This window comes from Esox lucius, chromosome 22 (assembly GCF_011004845.1).
Source record: "Esox lucius isolate fEsoLuc1 chromosome 22, fEsoLuc1.pri, whole genome shotgun sequence".
NCBI classification, from domain to species: Eukaryota; Metazoa; Chordata; class Actinopteri; order Esociformes; family Esocidae; genus Esox; species Esox lucius.
In genome coordinates this window covers 4,356,340-4,380,146 of record NC_047590.1, presented here as the reverse complement: position 1 = coordinate 4,380,146, position 23,807 = coordinate 4,356,340, and the positions used below count along the sequence as shown (strand labels likewise).

Genomic DNA, 23,807 nt, shown 5'->3' with positions numbered 1-23,807 from the left:
TCTCATTGAATGTATCTCTACGGACTGTCCTAGCTGTTGCCTAGGTGAGCTGAAACCATCCGAGGTAGAACACAAAGCAGAGGGCTTGTGATCCTAACATTTCATTTAGCCAACAATTGTCAGAGAAAGAGTCTCACATCAGGTCACAGCGCCACTGGCCATCTTTCATTTGGTGTTGTATTTCCATCGTCAAGAACAGTGAAGGACAATAAGGCTTCCTTTGATACGCAACCATTGGGCTGGGCGAACATAACAAAATAACAGACACTTCATGGTGTGACGGTATTCATGGTGTGACGGTAATGCCTCTTATATAATAAGTTCTACATATTATGATGGGTAGCTCAAGACCCCTCGGATGGCAGAACATAATTGGGTACTTTACCATTCTGATTGTTTTATGCCGTTCCGATCAAACTTTAACCCCTTTAAAGAATTACATTTTATTATCTAGATATACGTGTTCTGTTTCACTTTGTGTAACATTGTTTTGTAATTTAGGACATGCCGTAACATAAATATGCTGATCTAGTCCTACAACACCAGCACAGTTATCAGCCTGTATTAGCGAACTATGTTTGCCCTGACTGAGTGCAATTAGCTAGATAGCTAGCAAGCCGGCCAGCTATCTATTGGTTAGCAAAAGTAGCTAACCCAACATATTTTAGGCACAACTAGCTAAGAAAATACAAACTTGCTGTTTGAAAACAGTAAGATACACAAACAAAAAGGGTGATTATCGCACTTGTGGATTTATATTGAGAAGCAAAGTGGAAAGGAACACTGTTGCATTGCATCTGACCATGCAGACTGCATATTCAGTAAGCGGCAATGAATTGCAGTGAGTGAGTGCTCGTGACTCTTGTGAAAACTGAGTGACGGGGGGGGGGGGGGGGGCAGTGCTTTGTGTGGGAAGAGGCTTGCGGGAGGAGAGTGCGAGAAGTATGACTCAAGAAGCCAACAGGGTAAACTATATAAATTGACAACACTTACACACATACTGCTGCTGCAAATCACATTAAACAAACCAAACGCTGAAATGTCATTGTAAAAGGTAAAGTGAAACCCAAAACCAGTCGGTGCATCAACACCGATATATATATATATATATATATATATATATAGATATATATATATATATATTAAAATACAGTATCCCGCCCAGCCCTTGTCCACCGCGCCGATATGAGCTGTTAGTTATTGACGACATTAAACTAACATTCATATAACCATGTATATATATAGGACGCGGACCTTGCTGTTCCCTTAAAACATCAGATCAACAGACCTCTTGATTCAATCAATCCACAGCAAATTATCAGAAAAACACAGTTGGGCATCACATAAAAAAAACATGAAATGGAAATTTAAGTCATCATCAAATTCTTCCCTTAAGCACCTTCCAGAAAGAAAAAGAGAAATCTCAGTATTGACTTAGTTGTCCCGTCGTTACATTCATCGTCATCTCCTTGACCGTCTTGCCTAGCCAGTTTGAGGTAAACCTAACACTGTTTCGCTAGATAGAACACACGTTCCCAAAATGATGGTCTTGATACTCTCAGAAGATCGTAGTGCTTTTGTGTGGTAATGTCGTTGAGGTACTGTACAATTCACAAACACTTTCCTGAGTTTTTTTTTTTTTTTTGCAGACAGAGGTTCAAAAGAGATGAAGTGTATGGATCTGAGGTTCAGGTTACTGTCACCCTCAGAGGAATTCTGTTGGTACAGGAAGGTGGGGGTGGCTGGACATCCACCATGGCGTCCAACACACATACTTTAGTCTCACTGTTTAAGTTTAAAGCTCTTAACATCAGCACATGCCATGTAGATTGTGAGGCAAAAGAAACCATAATACATCAAATTAAATACAAATCAGGAAAGCACCACTGCAGGCACTTGGATAGCCAACTACATTTTAGGGAACGACAACAGAAAGTTATATACACACAGGGTCCTCGCCCATCCCTCCTGAAGTTGACCCCATCCAAATGTGTAAACAACGCCTGGCTTTAGCAGCGTCAAGCATTCTATGAAATCCCGGCTCCCCACCCACAATATCATCTGGTATCATTCAAACAACATCTCCACATGTGTCTCCGACTCTTGCGCATGTGTGCGTGTGTGTCAGGGGGTTACTTCGCTCCTCTCTCGTGCCTTCCACTTCTGGTTAGCGAGCACTTTTCCCCCCGCAACTTCACTGACCGCACCCGAACGTTTTGTTCCACTCTGCGTACGTGTCGATCTCTTTCTGCAATATACTGGGCTGAAATTTGCAAAAGACACCTTCGAAGTCCTGGTAGGTGACGGGCCGCATCTGTCCCGTGGGCATGATGCCCGCAGAGAGGTCCACGCCCTGGGCAGGGCCATGCATCACGCCCAGCAGGGCCTCCTGGCACAGTCTAGACACGTCCAGACCGGAGAAGCCCTCGGTGCGCTGGACCAGCAGCGCCAGCTCCTCCTCGCCGAGGCAGTACTTGTGCTGGGACTGGGAGAGCAGCCGGCCCAGCATGTGATGGCGGGCCGAACGGTCCGGCAGTGGCACCAGGACCCGCCGGCCAAAGTACCGACGCAGCCCCTCGTCCATGTCCTGGGGCTTGCTGGTGGAGCAGACCACAAGGACCTGGCTGTCGGAGTCATCGGCCGGCCCAAGGAGCAACGCGTCCAGCTGGGCCAGGAGCTCCATCTTAAGCCGGTGGACGGGGTTCTCTTCACCGAGCTGCGCCGACAGCAGCAGGTCCACGTCGCTGACGAACAACACGGACGGCTGGCGGCGGCGCGCCACCAGGAAGGAGGCCCGCAGGATCTTGTCACCCTCTGACAGCCACTTGGTGACCAGAGAGGTGCCGCTGAGCAGCAGGAAGGGCGCCCCCAGCTGGCTGGCCATGCAGCGGCCTAGCAGAGTTCGGCCCGTGCCTCTGGGGCCGAACAGGAGAACGCACCTGGGGGCCAGAGCCAGGCTGCTGAACATGTCCGGACGTAGCATGGGCCAAACAATCTCTTCCTTCAGAGTGGCCTTGGCTAGCTCCAGGCCTGCAATGTCACTCCAGTCCACCGGGGGGCCCTGCTGCAGGATCTCAGAGGTCACCATGTCCAGGAGGTGGGGGTCGCTGCTCTTTAGCTGCTCTTCGGTGGGCCGGGAGGATGAGGTAGCCCCCGTCAGGGAGGGGTGGGAGTGGTGCAGGCGTTGGTCCTCCCCTTGGTCGCTTAGCGACGGGGAGGTGAAGCTGCCCAGGGAGTCAGCTGAACGTGAGCCCCCCAGGGTGGAGCTGTAGGACGGAGGGGTGAGCGCCCCGCCCCCCGACTGGCCGACAAATTTCCTCGACTGCTCAGAGGCCATTGGCTGCTTTTGGGGATTAAATGGCAAAGAAGACTTGTCAGCGTTCCTGTCAAAACCGTTCCCCCCGCTCACGTTTGAGATGCTGCTGTCCGGCACCCTGTACATGGGGCTGTCTGCAGAACTGCGTGCCTGACCGTACCCAAAATTTCCATAAGCGGTGTCCATCTCCCCTTGCCCTGTCATGTAGAAGGCTTTCCTCTTCAGCGAGTTGGACGAGCTGCCGTTCAGGGGCGTGGGCGCGATGGGGCCGAGGCTGTGTGTCTGGTAGGGGTACCCTGGGAGAGCGGAGGAGGGGGGCAGCGGGGTTGGAGCTGCGATCCCTGACGGCAGGTAGGAGGAGGGTGGAGGAGCTCCCCCGGGGCTGTATCCCGGCCCCACGGCGCTCTGGGAGGGGTACCCGGCAGGGGGGTAACCGTAGCCCGAGAGGTTCGGGGACGCCCCGTTATAGGCCGGGACCAGAGAGGGGTGAGGGGGCGGGGGCTGCAAGAGGCCAGAGCTGTGCAGCGGGGAGGTGTTGGACTGGGAGCTGTAGCCCAGGTAGGAGGCGCTGTAGCCGGGGCCGTACTCCTGGGAGGAGCCCACAGAGGAGTGGGCGGCGGTGGCCGTGTGGCTCCCACAGCTGCTGCCGGAGTAGCCAGGCTCCGTCAGGACGCTGGAGGTCAGGCCCGGGGACGGCGAACTGCATATCCCAGACACCTCCGGCACGGCCACGCCTCCTTTTCTCACCGACACCCCGTCGGGGACGCAGTACACCCCATCCTGCCAGGCCTCGCCCTCCCCCTTCCTGCCGCTCATCCCGGCCTCGGCGTAAGAGGTCAGCAGGGCCCTGTCGCCGGGCATCTCCAAAATGCCGGAGTACTTCTCTGCGTACTTCTTCAGCAGGTTGGAGGCGGTGAGCGCCGAGATGTCGTCGTTGGCCCAGGCGTACTGGTAGGCGCTGCCGGCACCACGCTGCCCGTGAGCCCGGTACGCCTCGGCTTTGTGGGCCGGGGAGCGTGTGGTCGAGGTGATGTCGAAGTGCTGCTCTGCCCACTGGGCATGCTCTGGTGTCCACTGCATCTTCAGGCCTGCAACGGCAAAAGCACACAAGCGGACAGGACGGTCATTTCGGTCCGATTCATAAGCTGAGGCGCGGCGTAGGAGCCCGCCTACATTTTGGCAGCCCTTCACTCGGGCCCTCGTTCAATTGGTCTTATTTAGGCTGTCGCCAGATTGATTTTAATGACTGTCGTTATGAGAGCGTCGTTATGGAGGGGGCGATATAGACTGGCATGCTTATGCGGGCATGGGCCTTATTTTTGCTTAATCACTGTGATTCACCACTGACATTCTTTCAATATTACATTGAGAACATCAGTCATAAATATGTATACGAATCTGAGCTTGGGTATTAAACACTGGGTCAAGAATGCCAATTATTTACGACACGCTTCGCAAAACATGATCAATAATAAACATCCATAATGACTAATGTAGTACTGATCAAAATGTGTTGTAGCTCAGTCAAATAATATAAGGCGTGCATACTGAATACTGAATAACAATCACTTAGAACAATAACTTTCCATTTCACTTGTCTGACGCGTCCGCCACGTTCCTCTAGTAAACATACTAAATTAAAATATTGTACTCATCCAAAGCACTAAATACCTAAAAAGGATTTTGTTTTTGGCGGTCTGATTCATTCCTCCCTGCCCCTTTCCCGTGTCCAGGTGTTTTGGTTTGGTAAATATGACACGTGTAGTGAAGGATCACACGAAGGACATTGCCTCTACCTCAGAACCGGTCTGGCCGCTACCTGGTTAGGACAAAATAATGCACCCTGCCCGGAACAATATGACACCAACATGGCAGGTCACTCCATAATCCCTCTCTCATCTGAGGCGGCCGGAGATGGCTTCAGAGCTCGCCTCTCGGAGTGCAGCAAAGCAATCTCCCCCCGTCGGCAGTGCTCCGCTGCTTTCATCACACTCACACACACACACACACACGCACACACACACCAGGGCCACAGCTGGCTTTGAATTACACTCTGTGTCTCCGGCCGCCGCCATACACTGCAGAGAGACAGACTGCCCCCCCCCCCCCACCCCCCCCCCCCCCCCGCTTCTCTATTTGTCTCCTGCCTTTTTCTCCTGCTCCCTTTCCTGGTCTACCCTCTCTCATTACCCCCCTCCCACAGTTGTCCCCAACACTCTACCTCTCTCCCCTCCTCTGGCTGCACTGTCCGTCTCGCACACTTCACTCACCTCGCTGTCTTTGTTGCCTCTGAGGCTCAAGGGGCATTATTTTCTGTAATCCCCCAAACCCTATTTGCAAATACTAATGGTCATACACTCTGTCTCTCACACACACACACATACACACACACACACATACACACATGTGCACGCACGCACACACAAACACACACACACACACACACACACACACACACATACACACACACAGTCATCTCACTATCAAAGCATGGCACTATCAAAGGCCAGACCTACATCATTGTAGAAGCCTCCTCTCACATCGGATTCTGTTTGATTTGATTTAGTGCACGCACACACACACACACACACACACACGCAAGCACACACACACACACAGCTTCCATGTCAGTAGCATGTGTGGTAAGGTGGAGAACGCATTTGCAAACACCTCTTCAGTGAAGACTGTGTTGTCAGATACTGTAGTCTAGTGATCAGATACCGTAGTCTAGGCATCAGATAATGTAGTCTAGTGATCAGGTAATGTAGTCTAGTGGTCAGATAATGTAGTCTAGTGGTCAGGTAATGTAGTCTAGTGATCAGGTAATGTAGTCTAGTGGTCAGATAATGTAGTCTAGTGGTCAGATAATGTAGTCTAGTGGTCAGGTAATGTAGTCTAGTGATCAGGTAATGTAGTCTAGTGGTCAGGTAATGTAGTCTAGTGATCAGATACTGTAGTCAAGTGATCAGGTAATCTAGTCTCGTGGTCAGATACTGTAGTCTAGTGGTCATATACTGTAGTCTAGTGATCACGCAATGTAGTCTAGTGGTCAGGAAATGTAGTCTAGTGGTCAGGTAATGTAGTCTAGTGGTCAGGTAATGTAGTCTAGTGGTCAGATACTGTAGTCTAGTGGTCAGATATGCTCAAATCCCAAAGCCAAAACGGTAAAAGAAAACTTCTGGTGTGCCCTTTAACAAGGTACTGAACCCTAACCCCGGATAAGAGCGTCTGCTAAATGACTAAAATGTAAACGTGTCAGTGGAGCGAGGTGTTTGTTTGGTAACAGAGTGGGGGAATCCCCCAGACTCTTCTCTGATTTCCCCTCCATCTTGCCAGACGCCAGCAGCTAATTAGTAGGATGACGATGTGCTAATTGTGTTCATTTACAAGATTTTAGCCAGGGGGAGTCTTGATTGGACTGGCACATGTGGAACACTCCTCAGTGTAATGACTGTAAGAAACCTGACATGCTTGCGTGGAAAATACTATTGTCTTATCAATAAACAGTAATAAGCTAAAAAGATGGATGGATATTTAAAGATGTTTCATTGACAGTGGTTTCTAATAATAATAATGATTATAATACTCATAATTTATCCATAGCACTTAATTAAACAAAGTCTCAAGGGTGCTTGAAAAATACATTAATAAAAGAGTGATGATTTTTCATTTCCCATATAACATCTGTATTCTTTCCAAATTTTTGTAAAATAATTCTGTATTTTTTAAACTGATGGTGTGGTTGGAAAATGTATTAATGACCATTAATGCAATAGTTCTAAAATATATACCTAGATGGTATTAGCTTTTGTTTTCACATAATAATTCATGCTATTACCATTTAAATTGGAGATTTAAATATTTAAATATTCGTATTTTGGTCAGTCTATCATACTGTAGCAGTAGCTCACATGGGGAAAACACCTAACCTGGCAGCATAGTACCGTCTTAAAATTATAGTTTCTCTCTGAAATTGGAGGACAACAGTATCTCTTCTTGAATCTCTCACACAATACCCTGGTCAAAATGAATGTCTCTCTTAATAGATCTCTCTCTCTCCCTCGCTCTCTCTTTACAACAGCATGCACTTTCTCCTTGAAGCGCTGGCTAGTATCTCTCCTCAAAGTGCTATTATTAACTGGAAATGCCTCCCTTCCTCCCTGGCTGTGTAGGAGTATTCACAGTCTGACTCCTGGTGCTGTATACTGGGCCTGGCTCAGGGGACCAGGGTTCAGCTTCCAGCATGTCAATGGAGAGAAACACACTGGGAGGGAAGGAGATAAATAAATGGGGGGAGGGGGGGATGTGAGACAAAAGGAGGGAGACAAGCTTTAAGGTAACATGGGGGTTGGGGGAAACATAAGGGGAGGGTGGGAGCGAAGGAGGGGGAGAAAGGGAGAGACGGTCTGGCAAGTCGGTAATAAATAAATAAATACATAAATAAATAACACTTTCACAGAAACACACACTAACACGTCTTGTAAATCTTAAATCTTCCAAATTCCAGGCCACTAAAAAAAGCTCATACCCTGCCCGTAGTATCACGCAACATTAACATATTAAAACCTGATCGACCATCACCAACCGGAATGCACCCTATTCAAATCAATCTGCGAAACGTGGTATCTTCATAATTCCATCAGCAATAAAGCCAACACTTCAGGACGATGTGTCAGGCTCCATCAGGGCCTTCGTTTTTTCCAATAACACAGTTCGTGTAAAAGCCACAGCTCGCGTCCCAATGGTGCCCTATCCAGTACAGAGTGTGCTACTTTTGAACAAAGCCTTATGGAAATAGGGTGCCATTTGGGATGGTGCCACGGCTATGCAAATGAGGGGCAAATGATAACCTGCACTATTTAAATCAGGTAATACTGATTACTCTCACATTATTCAAATGAGGATATGGGTTTGAACTCACAGACTTACGCAAACATACGGAAGGCCCCTCGCGGTCGGAATTTAAGTTATACATTGCAATCCATGGGATGGTGAAACACAGAATACACAAATCTCTCATTCCAAATGAAGCTGCCAGTCGAATTAGGAGCACTGGAAGAACTGGCATCGGAATTCCAGACTGAACGAGTATCACCACGAATGACTGAAAGAAATGGAACAGGTACGATTTCAACTGAAACTTTCTATGAGCGAGCCAACGAGTGACTGAGTAAGTGTGTGTGTGTGTGTGTGTGTGTGTGTGTGCTGCTGTCCAACTATGAATACTCTAAGCTGCCACAACCAAAGCCATTTGGATTTGGATGCGTCCTAAAAGCTTCAGGACACGTGACTGTGTGTTCTTCGTATGAAATATAGAAAGCCCAATCATTCCCATTACTGATTTCGGCCATTGGAATCAATAATGCTGCATATCATGTGTGTATCTGTGTGTGACCGAGTGGACTGGAATAAACAGATCTTTATGGACTGACAAGCTCTTTAAAGCCCCTATGCAGGCTCTGTGAACATGTTTTTATTTAAAATCAACACAGTATTTCTAATAAATGACTGTGTGCGTGCAGATTTAAAGGCACAGATCAGCCGACAAGTAATTATCTGAAATCGTGCAATTGTGATAACGCAATATGTGCGTGTGTGTGTGTGTGTGTGCTTTAGCGCTTTATTTAAATCTGACGTTCAAGTGTTGGGTTTTGGGGCTGCATCAACTAATCGATAATGTTGATAATCATAATTCTTGACAGCAAATTTCATTATCAATTAGTTGGGTCTACACGAGACACAGCAAAAAAAAAACACAGCAAAAAAAAACTGTTTGAAGGATGATGGAGGCAACAACAGAGGGAAGTCACGAATGACCAAAAACTCCAAAAGTTCTGAATGTGGCCGCTTTACATTTAGGAATTCAAAGAAAACACTTACAGCACGACTGTAATGCCTGAGCATTGACAGGAGATGAAGTGCTCAGCACAGCAAGTTAATATAACACAATCTTGACACGGCTGAGTTAACGTTAAAGTCAAGTTCTACAAACAAACCAGTGATCTACTTGTGCATGATGAGTTTGTGTTCAGTTGAGTGACTCCGATGAATTAAACCATTAGTGTCAAATTTGGTGAGTTCTCTATTTCTCCACAACCTAAATTCTGAGGCATTGAAATGTACTACAATTTCCATTACCATTTACTGTACTGGCCCGGTGCTACGGGTTGGCCAATCAGGGGCATTGCCCCCACAGATAGAAAGTCGTACCCCTCAGTTCCCCCCCATATACACAGCTGATGGTATATGAATGCCTCCTTTTGATCTTAAAATGCTCACTTGGATCACATTGATGTTAGAAAACTTAAACATTTTACTTATTAATATTTACATACACAGCACTGATTGGTGTATATTATAATATAGCGTGCCCCATTCCTCGGTTGGAAGGTCAATAATCTATTACAATCAGAACAACTTTATGACTTTATGACAGAACAGACAAAAATTCAAGACATTTATTTTGAAAGAGCTCTCACATAAAAAGAGCATTATCATAATTTTAACTATTAAATACTTATTTTGACCACATCGTGTGGAAATATCATCAAGAAAACAGAGATACTGCGTTGACTGCAATGGACTGCTGTGACCTTCGACACAGGTTTGAGTGGGTATCCATTTCAGAGCTGCCATTACTCAGATCTGTGTGTATATAAAGACGCAAGAACACAAAACAAACCTACACCCCCCAAAAGATTCCTCTTCAACCAGTCAACTAGGACTATGCAGACAAAACAAGACGTGCTGCAAAATTCAGAATGCGTCAGAAGTGTTTTCAAATTAAACTTGTGGCAGTAACTGATTGACAAGTCCTTTAACTTCCTCAAATGACAATGAGACCAATTAAATTTCACGAGGCAATGGTAAGAGCAAAGGGCATCATTTAACCTCAAATTCAGTGAGATATTGTGTGTGTGTGTGTGCTTGCAAGCCTACTTATGCATGCGTGTTTCCGTGTGTGAGTGCAACATTGTTAATGAGGCTTTCACACTGACACAGTGACTAAGCCAGTGCTGACGGCATGTTGGCACACACTACCTGCGCTGTAAAATAATGTGATTAAGCTCTCTAAAATGCAATTAAATTAAGTAATTAGTCGCAAATGAATGTCAGACACTGGAATCAAAATTGCTTCAGTGTTTTGGTTAATTGATTGAACCTGTGCACTTGGAAATAAAGACGTCGGGTCCCTACGTTAAGAAGTTACAGTAGGTCTCCTCCTCTTGACATGTGACCAGACTATAACAAAAACACTTGCACATTTCACTGGAGGGGACGCAAAATTGATTATGAATAATTTATGTTGCCTATTTGTAGGATTTAAAGGAGATACATTTAACAATTTCGTGGTGGGCCACTATACTCATAATGCTCTATCAATAAATGGGTACCTGTATACAATAAAATGTAAGGCAAAAAAACTACTTAAAATCAAGCTGCTTATTATAAAGCTTGAAAAAGAGGAGAAGCCAGGACACGAGTCTGAGGTTCAACTTCAAAGACAACAGAACAAATGAAGTTATATTTGAAGTATTAGTTTATTTTCTGTTGGTATGCAAATGCGTATTTCAAGCAATAATTTGCATCTGAGAATTCGGAGCTGAAACACCTCACGTGAAAGTGAGAAAACTCCAGTGTCTGAGCAAGAAATCATTTAATCATTGATCTGGCACTCCTCAGACCTTTTCCAAAACAGGCCAGAGAGAAAATATGAAATTAGATTCAATTAAAATAAAGAATACTTGAACCCACGCCTGACAAACTAGTCAGGAACCCCCATGGACTGAAGCTAGTTTACGCTAATGCCCATTTCTTCAGAAACTCTGAAGATAAACAAAAATCAAGCATCACAGTCTTTGAAGCGTGCAGATTGAAGCCCAACTGCTGTTCAACTGCTTACCAAAACAACAACTACACCGAGAAAAACAACAAAAACAAAAACAGAGTGAGTTAAAAGCGCAGACGGTGAGCAGTGACTTTCGACTTTAAATACAGACACTGAAGAAGATAAGCTGTCAGAAGAAAATTGATTTCAGCTTTTAAAAAAAAGATACAACACCCTACAGGAACTGAGAAAATTCAGATTGACTGGTTATGTTCGTAAATCTGACAGATATCCTTTAAATATTCATGCTGATTTGGTGATCCCTTATCCCTCTAATAAAACAGTAGTTGGGCCAAGGTTTCTCCATCATGTAGGGATTTATTTTAGGAACCACAACCAGAAAAACCTCCCGTAATAGCTCACTATCCAGTAAAAGTTTGCCAGGCATTTTCAGATCTTAAAAGTGATCCAATATTGTGAAGTGTCCATAATCACTCAATTGAGCCCGAACAAATCTACCAACTCATGGTAAATATAGTGACACAACAGTTATTCCATCACACAGAAGGGTATTACCACTTCCCCCTGAGCTGTATAAGAAATTGACACTGAATAAATTGTCTTTACTAGACACGCTATTGGAGATCTGGGTTAAACGGAGGGCGCAGTTAAACAAATGCTCCGGATCAAGGAAATTGCATGGCTTCATGTGTCAGTCAGGGAGGAAATTGAGACATATTCTGAATGAGCTCTAAGCCAAGCCGCGGAGGCAACGACGGGACGCTAACGCGCTAGTGCTTCGCCATTCATCTTTAATGCAGTCAGCCTGTCATTCAGCCAGTCCATTTCCTGTGACTGTTACACCGTGCCTAATCACCCAGATGCACACACACACACACACACACACACACACAGACACACACTGGGCCCGTAGCCGGCTGAGACAAGAAACCAGATTGTAACTGGCCTGTGTTTCCAGATTGTAGTGAAATATGACCTATAATTACCATCCAAAAAATTGCAATTAAGCAGCTTATATTTTGGACTGGTGTATGCGTACACCAGTAACAGAATGTGTGTGTGTGTGTGTATACCGTGATCACAATCGATTTCCAAGGTGGGCGCCTGATGAAATCAGCCGTTGTTTGTCCTATTTACAAATTACGTGGCTAAAGTCGACTAAAACCAAAGTGATGTCATAAGAGAATTTGTAGTTCTGGGTGACAACGTTTTCATGTGAAAAAAATAAAATAGAAAATACACGTAGTTTGTTAAAGAAGTACGCTGTCCGTTGATTGGCTGGCCCGTCCCCTCACACCGCCCGAGACTGGCGTTTACAGGCTTCCCTTGTTTGAGTTAGTTTCTGTTTGCTGCCAGACCATCGACTTTGGTCAGGATGCGTTGCACCCGTCCATGTCATCAATTAGTGCCGGGTCAGTATTTTTGCCTTGATTACTACATGTTTAGATCACTAGCTAGGCTAACCGCCGATACGAAAATGTAAAAGTGTCCCTGTGTCTCTGGGGTAGCCATTCCAGTATAGGAGGAGTCAAGAGCATTATTCCGGTTAACAGAAAAAAACATCAGAAAGATTTTCATTGGGGAGTTCCTTTAATCCACAGCAGTATAAATACCAGCAACAACGCCTTTTACAATTTCTTGTGCTCCTTAGCCAACAAAAGCCCCCTCCCCACCCCTTCCTAATCAAACAAACACACACACACAGACACACACACACAGACACACACACGGCAATCCTGCAGGTTTACCTCGACAGGCATCGACTTGTCCTAATAGATCCCCAGTATGTGCTGACATTCTCAGGTGGGTAGAAAAGGACATGGCTCATTTAAACCTGTGAACCACTGCTGAGGGACCTCATCTGAATTCCTTCTAAAAACCACAAGAGGTTTCGATGAGATCCTCCTGGTGGCCCGACTGCTCCATGGCCGCGTCCAAAATTGAACACTATTCCCTACACGGAGCATGGGCCCAGGTCACCAGTAGTGCACTACATGGTGTAAAGGAGCCCAGTATGTCCCCTATCAGGGGCCCCGCGGGGTTAAAACAGGGCTAGGTAGTATTGATATATCCTATGTGCATGGATCCATACCGGTGACTTTGTTTACCTGTTTGTTCTGTAATTAAAATAGATTTCAGAGTGGAGGCCATAATCCTTTCAGAAACCACATTGATTGGACCGCTGGCAGAGGAGAGTCGCAGTGTCATTTAGTTCAACATTGGGGTTTTGACACAGATTAAGTGTGTGCGTGTGTGTGTCCATGTGTGTGTGTGTGTGTGTGCGTTCCTCGTGAGACCTAAACTTGGAGAAGTCCTCGACATGGAGGACGTCATTGGGGGGCCATGGAGTCTGAGGGGGGGCCACAGTCTAAAAGAGTGAGAGCCCACCCACGGATAATGGAAAGGAAGCCTCTCACCTTGTCTAAAGCCGCCGGTCCGCGTAAATAAAATGAGATAATTATTGAGTGAACAGGCAACGAGACACTAAACGTCGCAGAGCGCTCAGTTATTTTTTACCGTTGTGGTCGGTAAATCAGCGCAAACAGGGGGCTGTCGGACATTAAGTGCTCGCTAAGCACAGTAGATGCATCATATTTCAAGAGCACGATACGTTTGTGTGGGTGAGAAGGCAGGAAAATGAACTCTAATGGTTATCCATTATCTTATACGGCGTTAGACGATGATCATTTTCAAGTGACTCATATCCGGAAATACCATCAATTGGGTGCTTAGGGAGCGAAGAATTTGATAGGTAATCCAAAATGGCTATTCAAGGGTTCGTTACTGTGACAGCACAAAGAGACACTCCAGAAGAGAACTCTCTTTCCCCCCTCATTATTCTAATGTTGTACTCAGAGAATATCCTGCACTGCCGCAAAATCACAGTGTAGAACATTACAGACAAAACGACACACAACATCAACAAACACATACCGTTCCCCTTACAGTGAAATCTAAAAAAAGATAAGCCGCAGATACAATATTCACCATGGAAACCAAATGTCGTTCAAACGCGATAGATTTCCAACAAAACTAAATAATAAATAGTGTGTTGCTGATCCAAATCCGGAGTTTTCTTTCTCTGCCTTTACTTTCAAATGGTGAAATTACGATTTGAGGCTACAGATGTCTGTAGCTGCGGCAGATGTGGTCTATTCTGAGACTGGGAGATGTTGCTCCACTGCAGGGGAGTTTTAGGACGGTTTCCGCTCGAATGGTAATTGAACACCAGACGCTGATTTCCTCTTGAACGGTTAGAAAACTGCCCAAATGCCCAACGATGCGTCACTGGCCTGTCTGTTGTGGCCAGGGCCTGATAACCCAACAGTTATACAGGGCACATGACCGGGGCCCCCGAACACAAGGGGGCACCCAACACCCCTATGAAGAAATGTATCTTTAAAAACTGTGGGCGCCCCAAGAAAGCCTACAACAGAACATTTAGAACTGGGAACTGCATGTCTCCACTATTGAACAGCAGCACTCTGATATAACATCAACATCTATGCCAAATTCTATATGCATAACACCAGTTTAGGAGTTAAAGTCAAGGATTTACGTCATTTCACACACTATTTATATACTTACAGTGGGGAGAACAAGTATTTGATACACTCCTGATTTTGCAGGTTTTCCTACTTACAAAGCATGTAGAGGTCTGTAATTTTTTATCATAGGTACATTTCAACTGTGAGAGACGGAATCTAAAATAAAAAACCAGAAAATCATATTGTATGATTTTTAAATAATTAATTTGTATTTTATTGCAAGACATAAGTATTTGATCAACTACCAACCACTAAGAATTCCAGCTCTCACAGACCTGTTAGTTTTTCTTTTAGAAGCCTTCCTGTTTTCCACTCATTACCTGTATTAACTGCACCTGTTTGAACTCGTTACCTGTATAAAAGAAACCTCAATCAAACAGACTCCAACCTCTCCACAATGGCTAAGACCAGAGAGCTGTGTAAAGACATTGGGGATACAATTGTAGACCTGCACAAGGCTGGGATGGGCTACAGGACAATAAGCAAGCAGCTTGGTGAGAAGGCAACAACCGTTGGCGCAATTATTAGAAAGAAGAAGTTCAAGATGATGGTCAATCTCCCTCGGTCTGGGGCTCCATGCAAGATCTCACCTCGTGGGGCATCAATGATCCTGAGGCAGGTGAGAGATCAGCCCAGAACTACACAGCAGGACCTGGTCAATGACCTGAAGAGAACTGGGACCACAGTCTCAAAGAAAACCATTAGTAACACACAACGCCGTCATGGATTAAAATCCTGCAGCGCACGCAAGGTCCCCCTGCTCAAGCCAGCACATGTCCAGGCCCATCTGAAGTTTGCCAATGATCATCTGGATGATCCAGAGGAGCAATGGGAGAAGGTCATGTGGTCTGATGAGACAAAAATAGAGCTTTTTGGTCTGAACTCCACTTGCCGTGTTTGGAGGAAGAAGAAGGATGAGTACAACCCCAAGAACACCATCCCAACCGTGAAGCATGGAGGTGGAAACATCATTCTTTGGGGATGCTTTTCTGCAAAGGGGACAGGACGACTGCACCATATTGAGGGGAGGATGGATGGGGCCATGTATGGCGAGATCTTGGCCAACAACCTTCCCTCAGAAAGAGCATTGAAGATGGGTCATGGCTGGGTCTTCCAGCATGACAACGACCCGAAACACACAGCCACGGCAACTAAGGATTGGCTCCGTAAGAAGCATTTCAAGGTCCTGGAGTGGCCTAGCCAGTCTCCAGACCTGAACCCAATAGAAAATCTTTGGAGGGAGCTGAAAGTCCGTATTGCCCAGCGACAAACCTGAAGGATCTGGAGAAGGTCTGTATGGAGGAGTGGGCCAAAATCCCTTCTGCAGTGTGATCTCTGTAATTGCAAACAAAGGTTTCTGTACCAAATATTAAGTTCTGCTTTTTTGATGTAATAAATACTTATGACATGCAATAAAATGCTAATTAATTACTTAAAAATCATACAATTTGATTTTCTGGATTTTTGTTTTACATTCCGTCACTCACCGTTGAAGAGTACCTATGACAAACCTGCAAAATCCGCAGTGTATCAAATACTTGTTCTTGCCACTGTATATAAAGGATTCAGACTGCTTCACTTTTTACACATTTTGTTTTGTTATGGACTTAATTAGTCATAGATTTCTTTTTTTTTATTGCTACCAATCAGTCAATCAAATGTATTTTATAAAGCCCTTTTTACATCAGCATATGTCACAAAGTGCTTTTACAACACAGTACCCCATTAACGGTAGATTGGCTGGATGGAAGCCACTCCTGAGTAAAAGGCACGACATGACACCTGAAGGACTGAGAGCATAAGGGAGAGAAATTCTCTGGAAAGAAACCTGATCCAGAGCTCACAGGACTTCAGGCTGGGATGAAGAATCATCTTTCAGGACGACAATAACCGAAGCATACAGCCCAGACAACGCTGGAGTGGCTTTGTCTGTGAATGTCCAGCCAAAGCCTGGACTTGAACCCAATTGAACATCTGTGGGGGGGCCTGAAGATCGCAGTTCACTGACGCTCCCCATCCAATCAGACAGAGCTTGAGAGGATCTACAAGGAAGAATGGGAGAAACTGCCCAAATCCAGCTACGCAAAGCTGGTAGATGGATACCCAAGAAAACGCAAACACACACACAAAGGCACGAGAAATACTTAAAAATATTTCAGGTTATTATTAATAAATTGGCACGCGTTTCTAAGAATGTGTTTTTGCTTTTTCATTATGGGGTATGGCAACAATTATGTTTAGTTAGTGGAATTAAGTAAATTAAGTCTATAACACAAAAAAGATTGGAGAAGGGGTGTGAACGCCTTCCAAAGGAACCATTGCCTCATCCAAAACAGACATCCCAAATGAAAGAACACTGCTGACATTTGCTTCAGATATAAATAAAAAAACGGTTCAGAAGTAAAATACAATAAGCCAACACATTGTCCAACTATTCAAACAATGACACCAGTACCATATCTTACATGCCATGTACCACTGACGAAGCACGATATACTCCTTGTAAATATTATCTGTAATATAAATGAAATATTATGGAAAATATTTACAACTTGGTATAACAGGACGCAGCCCACAGCTTTCTCCAGAACGGAGTCTCACATGCCTCTGCTTTGAATTCAGTGTGGATTTCTTTCTGGTGGAATTCACACAGGTTGTCTAAACACTCAAACAGCGGATCAATATGGCCATCGATCAGTGGCATTGAGACTGAGCCTGACGTGTCGAGGGGGCAAGAGATTCTCACTACTACTCCCCTCCAACACACACACACACACACCAGGATGAAACCACATACATGCCCCATCCCCACCACACACACTCTTGAAATAGAAATAACAGCAACCCAACTACAGTGCACATCCTCGATTCCAGTCTCTTTTTACCAGAGGCATTTTTGCAATTGCAAGTTACGCTGAGGTGTTAGCTTGTCTCTTTGAGTACATCCATTTAGAGTTCTCTGAGTAAGTACCAAGTCAGGCGGTCAGCTAGGCGGTCGACATGGCACCATCACAGGTTCTCAGACTGAAATGACACAGTCGATTCTGTTGAATAATTCATCTGGACTGGGGTGATGAGATGGCCTCGGATGATGCTCCAAGACTGAAGAGTAGATTTAGAAAAGTCCAAACTTTACTAGAACGGGACTGACTGATCAATATCCCAGACAACTCACTCAAGGTATCACAGCGCGTTAGGAAGACAGAAATAGCTGATACTGCACATATTAAAAGTAATAACGAAATGTTGCTTGGTAAACAATTTAGGTTGTTGTTACACCAGCTTAGCGAATAGACAGGGAGGAAATAGAAAATATCCATTGTATTTGCTGTGAAATGTATAGAATTAGAAGTAATACACACAATGATATTTTATCAATCGTGAATTATTTCCATTTCCCAGATAGAACAGGGTGGCGGGTCCTTCAGACGATTTCCAGACAGGCATTAGAAAGTATAAAACTCGACGGTCAAAATGGTGGCGACAGCAAAATGATTCAACCTCCTCCTTAACATGTCACCTCGGAGGGCTGTAACGTGATGGGAGGTAGCGATGAGCCAGACGGTGTCTCGGAGGAATAAGAGAGAGCAGATTTAATGCGATATAAGGGAAGCTCATCTTTCAGAGACCAGCAATAATGAGCAATCAATAAGGGCCCTAACAGAGTTAGAGAGAACGCCTGACAGCAGCTAGAGGCCTGTTAACAGGCAGCGGTCTGCTCTCACGTTACTGTGGTGGTTTCACCATGACGCACACACACACCGGAACACACATAAACACACACACCCACCCCGTGATACACACACCACACACACATACACAAAGACATTCAAACACATGCACCAAATACACATGCACAAAACACACATACATGCAGAAAACCCACAAAGACAGGGGTATTCACTCACACACCCAAATATACATGTGCAGTAGGCTAAACGCACGCACACACACCTCTAGCAACACCCACCAAAAGTGTGTCCCTCTTTATCGATCCCTGGCTTTAATCACATTCACTGGTAACGTACCAGATCTCTGTTTGAGTGGGCCCTGGCAGAATAACAGACATGCCAGTATGAATCAGATATTCAATATTTTTGGCGAGAGCAATCAGTTTACTGGTAAAACATATATATATCTTTTTTTTTTACAAAAAGGTTTTAGACAATGCATAATCACACATTTAAAATTGCTTTGTGCTGGTGAAGTGAAAATGTGTAATGAACCTAAGAGGTTCTGAGAGAGAATGACATCATTAGCGTACATTAGGTTTGTATGACATACGACCTGTCTTTACGTCAATGCTATCTTACTGCATTTTTTAATTTGCCAAGCTCAACTGTGAACTGCTCACATAATCAATTGAACTCCCAAATCAAAAAATGATCTTGTATTTGCCCGTGAGCCGGGACACAGTTATTAAATGTTTGTTAAATGTTTAGAGAAATATAAAATAGGTAATGGTAAATGGAGGATTATGAGGTCTAAATAAAAACAGTAAGGGACAAAAAAATTAAAGTTTAAGCATTAAAGTAAAAATGTCTCCTGGATTTCTTACACCTTCATTTTCTTTTTTTTACCTTTTCATTTCCATCTTCATTCTCCTTTTATATGTGTATGCTATGTAAATTGCCTGTTAGAAGCATGGACCCATGGAGTCACACAACAAGCCCAGAACAATAGGAAATTTACATCACACAGCCTCCTTGGCCAGCTTGAATCTCTCACACACTCTCTTGACATTGAATCTGAAGAACAATAATAAATTATTACTCAGCTCACCAGCAGGTAAGCTAACGATATTTCATGTAGGAAAAAATGTAAATCAATGAAATAATATTTTGCCCTGATATGAATCTTATTTCATTCTTTGGAGTGGTCTCTGGAATGTTCTTGTTGATCCCACTATGTGCAATCAGACTGCAGAGGGAGGTAGGGGAATATCACAGGTCAGGTCAGGAGGACGAAGCAGCGGTCCTTGACAGCCTGGATGAAGAGTTGCAAGCATACTTTATAGAAAGGGGATAGACACAGACACCCACCCAAAGTGTAACACTTGAACACAACTGGAGACACGTTGCCAGCTTTGGGCAAGATAATGGCATTGACAGTGTGCCTGCTAGCAAAGTCAGTAAACAATTGACTGAGGAACCTCCTAAAAAAAACCAAGCCATCCATCCAAACTAACTGGCCTCTTTAATTAGAGCTCTCGTCAGGGTTAAAGATGATTACACTGCTTACTTTTGCAACGCAAGACATCATTAGGCAACCTGCTGTTTAGAAGTGTAACCGAGTCTAATTGTTGTTCCGATTCGATGGCAGCTTCGTCTGATGTTAATTTCAATTTCCTTGGGGCGTGTTGCACAGTCCTGCTTGTCCACGCCTTTAAGGAACAGTTTACAATAGGGTTTAAATTAAAAGGAGAATGAAAATGTGAGTGTAAGGAAATGAAAATGATTTCAGCATTTACATTTTATGTTTTAATTATTTTCCAGTATTAAGGAGCTACTTTTATTTATACTTTACAATAACCCATTTCCACTTTTCACTCAGTAATATCTTTAAAAGCCATCAAAGGTTTGTGTGGTATAATTATTATAAAATACAAATATTAAAGCAAATTCACCATAAAAACACAAACCCAAAAGGAAAGCTGGAGATAGAAGGAAAAGGTAAAAACAAAACATGAAATGAGACATACAACGCTGATAACTTCTTTCAAAGTCTATGTCAAACTACTGACTGTAATTAATGCCAATTTTATATGTTTTCACATGCAGCTAACCAGCCCTTGACCTGGAGCTAACCAGCACTTGACCTGGAGCTAACCAGCCCTTGACCAGGAGCTAACCAGTGCTTGACTTGGAACTTGCTTACCAGACCAGCATCTCTACATTACTGAAGAAATGTGTAGACTACTCATGAAATGAAAAGCCTAGCCTATTACTGGCCCTGGTTCACACAGCGGTAAAAAAAAGATCCATCATTGCCAAATGTAGATGAACTACAGCAATGAAGAGTGGGCATTTATGTTTTGACTCCATTTTGTTCAAGCCTGCCCTCCACTAGTACTGAAACCCAGTTTACACCTGCCACTATATTTTCTAATACCAAACAGTGGGAATATCTCGTTACCTGTCGCCCTACCAAAACCCACTGATGCAAAACAAGAGAACTAAATGCCCCTTTCCTCTCACCCTCTTGTCCAACAGTTAGCGAAAAGGAGACCATGTTTGGGGCGAGACAAGTGCTCAGTCGCGACGCTGTGCGAGCCAGACATTCTGAGGTGTCTGGTACTGGAGGAGAGAGTGCGAGACGTGATTTCAGCAGCTGGATAGGCTATTAAAATACCGTAACTTCAGAGAAATAACACAGTTGGAAGAACGATGATGCAACTATTAAACAGTTGCCATGTAATTGTGATGTTAAACACAGTCCAAGAGTATCTGCGCTGATAAATTAGTATTGTGCTGTTGATACAGATCTCCCCCGATTAAACGTTTACAGATAAACATCTCTGAACAGCTCTGCCTTCAAGTAGCTTATGTTGGCCCATCGATCGTTCATTCAGTGAATTAGAGAATGCTTTTATGAAGATGTGTCTGACTGTGAGGTCGCAGTATTTTCATTCAAGGGTGGCCGACTTTGAACCAGCAGAAACGCTGGGGGGCGGAGATCCCATGGCCAATCAGGGCCTTACTCTAACCAAATTGTAGCCTCAACATTAGCTACAGGATTGAAAAAAGGTGAGATACAGGGCAGGATCAAATGCTGGCACACCAAGCAGAGCACTATGGAGGGGGTGAGGGTTTTTATACAGTGGCCTAACAGTACAGATGTTCAACAGCATTAAGAGACTTGATGAAATGCACAATGGCAAGAGATTGTCAGCCTATGGGACCAGAGAACAGCCATCTACTTACTTCTTCACCATTTATTAGGTCATGGGAATGTGTTTTAAAGTCACAGGGAACTCATGAAACGTAGTCCTTCAAAATGCATCTCAACCCTTAACACTTAGTTATTAGTCCAACATGTCATTTGTGAATTCACCTCAGCGTTACGGGCCAACTTGGAAGGACAAAGCTCCTGCGTGTCTTTCATTGAAAGTCAAAGACTTTTGCTAACATCAATGGATGTTACAGGAGCGGGGAAAAGTTTCAAGTGTCTATTAAATTATGTATTCGAACATATTCCTGATTTGACTTCAGGCAAGTTTAACAAGGCTATGAAGACTGTCCTACATGGAAATCTGGACCGGAATTATTTTAGTTAAGTTAGTTTGTTTTTTTACCCACAGCATCACACATTACTGAGCCAGCTATGTGTGTGTGTGTGTGTGTGTGTGTGTGAGAATCCCGGGTAAACTGCATCTCTCTCCCTGGGGATCACTTACTCTAAGAAAGCAGAGCTGGAGGATACAGCTAAACAAGGGTTCATTGGCCAAAGTCTCACACACACACACAAACACAGAACACGCTAAGAGAGAAACGCAAACCCCACCAAAACATTTTCCCATAAGCAACATCCCCTGAAGCAGCAGTCCGCTGAGAGAATAACCAAACAGTGGAGGGAAGAAACGGTATCAAGAAGAGGAGATAAGCATGTCTGTAGCTGGACTAGGTCCAGAGAAGCAGGACAACTCACCAGGTCTGAAACTGGACATGGTCCAGAAAAGCAGGACAACTCACCAGGTCTGAAACTGGACAAGGTCCAGGGAACCAGGACAACTCACCAGGTCTGAAACTGGACAAGGTCCAGGGAACCAGGACAACTCACCTGGTCTGTAGCTGGACAAGGTCCAGGGAACCAGGACAACACACCAGGTCTGTAGCTGGACTAGGTCCAGGGAACCAGGACAACTCACCAGGTCTGTAGCTGGACAAAGTCCAGGGAACCAGGACAACACACCAGGTCTGTAGCTGGACTAGGTCCAGGGAACCAGGACAACTCACCAGGTCAGAAACTGGACAAGGTCCAGGGAACCAGGACAACTCACCAGATCTGAAACTGGACAAGGTCCAGGGAACCAGGACAACTCACCAGGTCTGAAACTGGACACTTCACCGGCGTCTGCCCACCGCAGTAACATGTCAACATAATGAACATACAGACAATTGATTTGTAAACCAATAGGCTTGTCCCCCATGCACATTCAGATTACTCAGGTCTCTGGTTCAGCACTGAATGAACAGTATTGACTGCAGAGATGGTGCAGGCAGGGGCGTGAGGCGAAGGTCTGTCTGTCACGTAGCTCACATTTATCAGAAAGGAACTAATTTAAGCGCACAGTCGTACGCAGGCAATTCATTTTGCGTCAGATGCACCTAATCCAAGTATTTTTTTTATTTCTACCCGCATGATAATACCAATCGGAGTAACAACGTCCGCCAAGCCAGGAATGTTCGACAGTCTGACGACCGCGCCGAGGCATTCCACGCGCAAACGACGGGAAACCGGCCAATCCCGTCGCGTGACTGTCACATTAAGGTCAACCAAAGCGTTGCCGGAGGGGCTTGCGACGAGGCCACCCACATGTTCTCTCCCCTTAGGTGGAACAGCAGAACGTCTCTCTCCAGACCGGCCGGAGCACAAGCCTTCAACAAGCATTGTGAGCGGCGACAATAGGTTCGTCTCGTCCACGGTCCGTGGGGATGTCTCTCAGCCCTGTGTCCAAACGAATCGCCGTGACAATCCCTTCATCTACAAAGGCATCTGTAGCCCACGTTGGACAATGGCACTATTATGGCCTGGGACTTATCCCTTGAGTTAACCATTCCCTTTCTCCACTAATATCCCCACAGCGAGTCCTCTGGGTAGGGAGACACTTGCTGACGGCGAACAAGGCCTCTTTTGGGAGCGACAACGCTAAGGCGTTTTTTCCAACTACCTGCACAGAAAATGGCCCACCTGAATGCAGGTCAGCCCACAATGTTGTCAGTCTGACAGGGAGCGCGCAAGCCGACGCGCACAACTTGGATAAAAGCGGCAAACAATGAGCCTCCTCCAGACCCCCCGTCTCACCAATCTAACGTCTAAACCGCCCCAGAATGTAATGTGCCACTAATGAATGAGCAGCCCCATTGGCAGGCAG

General features: G+C 45.0%; 1 protein-coding gene across 3 annotated transcripts in view; it reads right to left on the bottom strand.

Moving 5' to 3' along the window:
• Window positions 1-893: 893 nt before the first annotated feature.
• The window catches only part of LOC105020003 (fidgetin), a 31,179-nt gene continuing 8,265 nt past the window's right edge, over window positions 894-23,807 (bottom strand). For all 3 annotated transcript variants that reach the window (XM_010886620.4, XM_010886622.4, XM_010886621.4), the window contains one exon: window positions 894-4,404. In XM_010886620.4, the coding sequence (XP_010884922.2) occupies window positions 2,195-4,404 (2,210 nt within the window). In that variant the 3' untranslated portion in view covers window positions 894-2,194. The remainder of the gene's footprint in view (window positions 4,405-23,807) is intronic.